The following is a 7,523-nucleotide window of genomic DNA, read 5'->3' as shown; positions in this document are numbered from 1 at the left end:
ACAAATACCATAATATTATGCACATTCCCTATACTATATATATGTCTATACTTTTTAATTAAATGCATAAATAAATTACTTTTTTACTCAAATAAACCAATTTTTGGTTGTACAAAATTTGGTTACATAGACTTATTGATACTTAAATTGCATTTTTTTGGAGTATAGTCGTATACTATACTACAATAGATATAAATTACATAAAATACTAGTATTAAAATAAATAATACTAGCAGTACGTATGTTCGGATTAATATTTACACTGAAAGTGCGATTTATTTTTTAAAATTAAATAAAGTGATATGAAAAGGTGGGTTTGGTCTAGATGTGATGTGATAATTCAATGTAATTTAGAGATTGTAAGCACAATTATTCGTCATTGGAAAAATGAATTTAGTCTACATTTGAAAATAAATTAAAATCAACTGATCAGTACGAGTCTTATAAGGGAGTCTATTGCAAGCTAGTGCAGTTTAATTCTTAAGTTGAGTGTATGTAAATTACATACACTCAACTTAAAAGATTGATAAATATTTCAAACAGTTGAATCAAATCATATACTGATTAACTGTAGTTATACTTAGCAATTGAATTCTAATTAATGTAAACCAAGCTTGAAAACTTCCATATTGGGGAGCAAAATGGACGAATATTAGTAGCTAATTAAGAATGTTTTGACGCAAAAAATCAATTGTATGTTGAAATGAAACCAGCTTCGATTTACAACTAAGTTAGACTTCCTGCTGCTTCTTTCATGGAGAATTAATTCATTTCCCTTCTATTAATTGAGCTCAGTTCAATATATGTGTATGGAGGAGAGAGGCATCATTTGAAATGATGATAAAGGAAATAGATTACCTTTACCAATAAAAAGGTTAAATTGACTAAAGTTATCTTGTAAAATAAAAAAATTAAAAAGAGTAGAATAATGAAAATATAACAATTACTCTTCAATTATTCTTTTCTTCTTTATTTTGGTATATTTAATTATTTGATATTGCTACCTAACATAAAAAAAACAATAATTTTTAAAATCTCGTACTAGTGTCATTTATTAAGCATGTCATCTTCTCCGCTACTGTCGGTGGAGTAACAAAAAATATAAAACCTGGAGTTATTAAAAAATCATAAAAATAATATGATATCCGTGAAAGATAAAAACTGTTAATTATGCGGGCCCAAAATGAATGTACCCGCCTAACCGCCTTTGACCATGTTCAATACACCAAAGACAATTTTTTTGGCCAATAAAGTTTTTTGGAAAAATTATTCTATTCGCAGTATTATAATTGTTGAAGTCTAATATTTTCTCTGTTCTAGAGTAACTATCGCATTTAGTGTGCTAAATAAAAAGAAAAAAATAGTTAAATACTTAGTAGTAGTATATTAACTGAAAGAAAAAAGAATTAAAATAATAATGAAGAGATAGACTAGTCATTATATGTATTAATTACAATAGTACATTTTTTAAAAAGGTAAATATAACAGATTTTGTGGGACAAACAAAAATAAAATAACATTTATCATTAATTTGATAATTTTGAACGGATGGAGTATATATTATGAGCGGACAAAAAATACGAAAAAGAAAGGGACATGGTGAGTAAAAAAAGAATGTGTAATCCCCACATCACCTACAATTTCCTTCAACGAAAACAAATATGATTGCATTTATATTATATTGCAATGAAACAAAATACAACCATAACTTGTGCAATGTAGAAAAGTAGCACCACTCACGAACTAGAATTATATAGTACCCCCACTCTCAATCGCACTCTCTCCTTTGGAGAGGGCTACAAACACTAAAAGCAATTTCATGCTTCGCACACTACACTTAGTAGGGAAAAAAAAGATAAAAAAAAAGCTTCTAAGGAATCGCACAAAACCCTCTGATCATCGTCCGTCTCCTCACCTCCCAGCTTAAAAAGAAAAAAGCTAACCATAGTGCAACTTTTCTTGGCCACTTTTCCTTTGAAGGGATTAAAAATATATAGGACTTTGATAGAAACTTGGTATAAAAAGTTACTACTGAGAATCAGTGGTTAAAATTAAGGCGGGAGGTGTAGGTAGCCCTGGGAGCCCAGTTTTGAGGGATCACCCCCCTCGCTGACAAGGTTTTTCCGGTGGATAGGGTTGTGAGCTTGACGGAGAATGGCCCTTGTAGAGGGCCACCGATAATGCACCAATTTGCACCCCAAACGTGACTCATCTCTAGCCATTGGTTCGAGTTGGCCTGCAATATATACACAAAAATAAAATAATATCACACCTATTTAAGACCTAATGAAGTGTGTGTGATGCACTTAGGATTGTGACATGGCACTAGAGAAGAGAAAGTGGAGCCCTTTTTTTGGTCAATGGAAGGATAAAAGAGAATTGGCCTAACATTTAAGGCATGTGTGAAAGAGAAAAGTTTTCCAAAGAAAAATGATTATAGTTAAGTGAATCTCTTTTTCAAAGGCAATTACACCTTAATATTGGAGATACTAAAGTTAGCTAAGTGTCAGAGGCATGTGATGCTAGAGATATAAAGTTCAATAAATAGAGCATACTATATCAGATATCTGTATAGACAAATATTCATATACTATAAGATAAAATAAAATAGAATGTAATATAAAACCGTTGGGATTTTGGAATTATGCTATAAGTATTTTGTTTTTTCTCTAGAATTTCATATGATGGTCTTCTATGAGGAGATGAGGTTCTTTGCCATGATAGGTGTGAAAGTTGGAAACTTTGTGAAAGAAAATCCAACTAGAAAAAGGGGAACGCTTCTTTGACTATGGTAAATAATAAATCAACCAAAAAATAAATTTCTGGGTCCCTAACTGGAAAATCAACTTTTATATACTGAGATATAAAATGTAAGAAGCGGAGAATTGTTACCTCTCTTATGTGCATGGATCCGACATCGCCATCTCCACCTTCAAATTCGACTAACAACGAGAGCCAGTAATTAGTTGATCCTTCGTTAACATGAAACGCAATGTTTCTGCCCGGGTACTTGCACGGAGTCCTGTACAAAGTACTTTCATACCATTAATATAAGTCTGTAACCATAACTATAATTAAATTCTACATATTTGGTAGCTACTTAATCAGATCCCAGTATTTGTCTGCTAATTTATTGGCAACAGAATATTTTCCAGAATTCTTTAAATTATTCAAACAAGAGATACAGTCAAATTTTGACCAAAAAAAGTGCAAACATGTGCGCGGGTTTTCTCATGAGTGTCTGCACTCTGCAACATACCATTTCTAAATAATGAAATAGGGATTCTTAATTCGTTAACCAAATGCTTAATTATCATTAATAAAACCTAATCATAATAAAGTGACAAAACAGAACAAGACCGTTAAAGAAGACTGGATAAAGAGATGATGTAAAATAAATTTGTGTGAAAATATGAGCATCATTTCCAGGCACAATTGTTTAATACCTATGCAATTTTTTAATGAACTACTAGAATAAAAAATAATTAATTAATAATGTTCACCAACATTTCCCATTAAATAAATATTTACAATTTTAGCAAATGCATTTCACGAGTGTTGCAAAATTAACAGACGTCACATTACCTCCGAAAGATGACGGGGATTTCGCCGCGATTGCGGAGCTGGCCGCCGTCGCCGGACACAGCCAGCCTGCCGAAGGCGGCGCCGCTGAGGTCGAAGTGCGTGCGGCCGCCGGAGCAGTATCCGCCGGGGCACTCGTCGGTGATGATGACGGTGACCGCCCGGCGCGAGCAGATCGAGCGGTCGAGGCACCGCACCTTATAGCACGCGCCGCAGCCCTCGCCGCCCTTGAAAAGCACCGGACTCACCGCGCCGACTCGAGCGCGGAACGGCTTCACGTCCACCAGCGATCCGTAGCCGCACGCGCCGCCGTCGCTGCCGTCGCCCTCGGGGCTCCCGTACCAAGTCGCCGTCGCCGGAGACCAATGCTGCTGGGTCACCGCTGCCGCAGCCACGGAGGAGAGCAGAATGCAGGAAACGAGGAAATAACACGGAATCCCCATAATGTGGCAACAGCAGCTAATTTCACGGCTGTAGAGGAACTGAAGAGACTGAGCGATATCAGTGTGTTTTTTTTTTTTTTTTGTTTTTCCTATTTTGTTTGGTATTCCGAGAATATATAAAAGGGTGGAATTTGGAGGGACGATATGGCCCATGACGGTGGTGCCATAGGCTTTTGGGGTGGGACCCGGCGACAGTTAAGGCGTTAAATACGCAGTTCAGCATCCACGTGTTGGGAGGGTAGTTTGGTCATTGGGGTAAAATATCCCTTTCAACCTTCTGCCGTTATGTTTGCTTTCCTTCTTCTCTGGAGCATGTTGATGAGTAGGAGTTTTATTTTTGTGGGGATCGAAAAAACCGTAGAGTTGAAATCTCAGTTTGTTTTGCTAATTGGTTGCAGTCACAGACACAAGATTTTGATGGTGGGAGGTTGGAACTAGTGTTCCTACTTCCTAGTATTACGGTATTTTTGTGCCGACGAATTAGAGAAGCAATTACAAAAGATAGAGATACGTGTAAGATGATTGTTGATAGATGTAACACCAATGTAAAAAAAACAACTTTGTCGAAAAAGAGATTTTTTAAAAAATAAATAAAATAAACATGAATTATTGAAAGAAAGACAGACTTGAATTGAATTCTAAACATAGCAATGTAAAAATATAGGGAAAAAAATGATATAAATAGTGGAGTAACACATAAAATAGAAACATCAATGTAAAATGTAAGAAAAAATTTAGTAATTGCTCTTATAGTGAGAATCGACTCTCAATCGTATATAATAAAGTACTATAATATAACTTTTATAAGAATCAAACTCAAAGGAAAAGTAAATAAGAAAATAAGAAAAAATAAAGACGCAGGAAGAATCAATTAAAAAGGGTAAATCCTTAAATCAGGGGGTTGGTTTTGCTGTGAATCGAACTCTCGCCAATCATGGCCGAGAAGAAGCCAACTACGCTACCGAGTTATTTAGCACTATTGTTAATATAGATAATATATACTCATTTGTAAAATGGTTGGGGGTTCCATGGGTCCCCCATGATCCTATTTAGGTATGTCGTTGGATGGTTGTGAAATCAGAAAGTGATGCATATAAGGTATTTGTGAGAATCGAAGATGGTTATGTATAAGAATTTTAATTAATTGAATGCAAATTTATTACTCCTACATGATCAATATAATTGCGAAATTTAGTCAAATTCTACATTATTTTGAACCGTACAATATTTGAATGATAAGTAAAATTTAAAAAATACATATTCATCCCATTTAACGAAAATTGTCTTACCAACTTAAAAATTTTAGTTTTTTAGACACAAAACAAAATAACATAGTTTAAAGCTTCCGCAGCATAGCCCGGTTGGGGATGGCTTGCATGCAGCCTAATCGGTGGGCCAATTGCAGTATGGCCCGGGCGGGGGCAGCCCTAATTTCAGCTTGACTTGGGGGCAATAGCCTGATTGGTGAGTTGTATATATTAAGTTCGGTGGAAAGATAATAAAGAGAAAGTAAAGTAGGACACAAAATAAAATAGGAATGGGAAGTGGAGAATAATAAAGTATAGTAGTATAAGAGAGTAATGTGATGTTTCTTACTAAAAATTAAAATCAATCCCTAGTGAGATAACAGAAAAAAGTAAATTAATCATTTTCAGACATAGAGTAGGATGTGTACTCCATGAGATGTGTTATTTTTTGTCTAACATGTATGAAATAAATGAAGGAAAAGAAGATTTTTTTTTTAATTTAGTGTTAATGGTTAAAATTACTTTTGATATTAATGGTTGAAGTAAAATTATTTTTTACATCGTTTTAAAATTGATTTTAGGTTTAGTGTAAGTTTTGAAGATGATCAAAGAAAATGGACAAGAGTTTATGATGTCCTAATTTCGAGTTCTATTATATTCCGATTTTTCTTAAACGTTAAAATATACTCCTAGAATTTTACATGAACATATCCCATTAAGAGAAAAATGGACCAGTATGTGAAATAATTATACAATCAATCAATGTTTCATTTTGTCATTGTTAATTCTCCATAACACTGTAGCTCTTTTGTTTTGTTCTACTAGTGTTAGCACCACTGACGGACCCAGGTGGGGTCGAGTGGGGTCGACCGACCCCACCGTCGTCCGCCGAGAGCTGTCGGAGACTCCATTAAAGGACCTTCGAGATCCGGCGCAACTCTACCTTCGACCCCCGGAGCTCCGCCTTGACGCCAAGAGCTCCACCGTAATTCTTCATCTTTTGAAATAAAAAAGAGAGATAGGTGAGAATAACAAAGAGATGGAGAGGAAGGGGGAGGGGTTGCCACTATGGAAAGGAGCGATGGAGAAGTGTTCTAAATTCTAATTCTTACTTTTGAATGAAATGGGCTGAACAATTGGGCCTACTCTTAAAAGTGATAGTTATAGATTAATTAGAGTAATTATAATTATAGTTATAATTATAATGCTCATTTTATTAATGACAATTTTATCATATTTTTTATTTATTTATTTTTTTGTAAAATTATTGATAAATATCAATAAGATTATTAGTTTTACAATTAAAGATAACTTAAAAAAATTAAGTCAGAAAATAAACTATTTAAAGTAAATATTTTAAAAAAAATAATTATTTAAATATTATATTTATTATTATTTTCTAGTGTATTTGACCCCACGAGTTTTAATTCCTGCGTCCGTCATTGAGGAGGAGGGAGTAGTATTTTATGTTAACATCATACAAATTCCTCCAAAATCTCAAATAGAGGGAAGAAATAGAAAAAAAAATGTCAAAATAGTATAAATACGGAGTATTGGTCATTTAAGTTGCGTATTGGTCATTCTAATGTACATCACTATTTACATAATTATGTCATTGAGCCCACAAGGACATTTGACATTTATACTGCATTTGGTGTTTGGTTGAACTTAATGATTTTTAACAATCACTCTAACATTACTTGATCCCACATACATGAAAGAGAGAACAACTAATTTATTTTCAATTAGTACTACTTATTTTGGATTTTCCCCTTGATTAACGGATTCAACTGCATGTGAATACCTTTTCAAAGACTACGCCTTGTAACTTTAATAAAGCAAATGGAAAGGATAATTTTAATTATTTTATCATGCCAATATTTTACATATGATTAACTAAATGACTTTAAAAAGAAAAGCTGCGACTTTATTAATTTGTTTGTTTTTTTGTGGTAGGCAAACCGTAACTATATAAAACAGTATCTCGTGGGATGTGAGGCATAAGAGCATCCACAATGGCGGCTAGCGCATCGGCTAGCCAATTCGCGTCGCTAGCCGGTTGGCTAGCCGAACCATTAGAACCGGCCAGCGGCATTTCGGCGAAAAAACAGGCGATCGCACGCCGATTTCCAGGCGCTGGCCGCCATTGTGGCGTGCCGATCGGCGAGCTATCGGTCAGCGCAATTTTTTATTTTTTATTTTTGAAATTTTTTGAAACACTATATATACGCGATTTTAGTTTCATTTTCAT

General features: G+C 34.5%; 1 protein-coding gene across 1 annotated transcript; it reads right to left on the bottom strand.

Annotated features, from left to right (window-relative positions):
• Positions 1–1,645: 1,645 nt before the first annotated feature.
• LOC125193574 (expansin-B3-like) lies at positions 1,646–4,148 on the bottom strand. Its single transcript, XM_048091399.1, has 3 exons — positions 3,586–4,148; positions 2,893–3,022; positions 1,646–2,236 (listed from the first exon to the last, which is right to left on the bottom strand). Exons 1-3 carry the CDS (start codon positions 4,023–4,025, stop codon positions 2,039–2,041), a joined length of 768 nt encoding a protein of 255 aa, XP_047947356.1. The 5' UTR covers positions 4,026–4,148; the 3' UTR covers positions 1,646–2,038.
• Between the last annotated feature and the right edge of the window lie 3,375 nt (positions 4,149–7,523).

The sequence above is a fragment of the Salvia hispanica genome, chromosome 6, assembly GCF_023119035.1.
Source record: "Salvia hispanica cultivar TCC Black 2014 chromosome 6, UniMelb_Shisp_WGS_1.0, whole genome shotgun sequence".
NCBI lineage: Eukaryota > Viridiplantae > Streptophyta > Magnoliopsida > Lamiales > Lamiaceae > Salvia > Salvia hispanica.
Note: the sequence above shows the minus strand (reverse complement) of the source record. Positions and strands in the feature narration are given on the sequence as shown.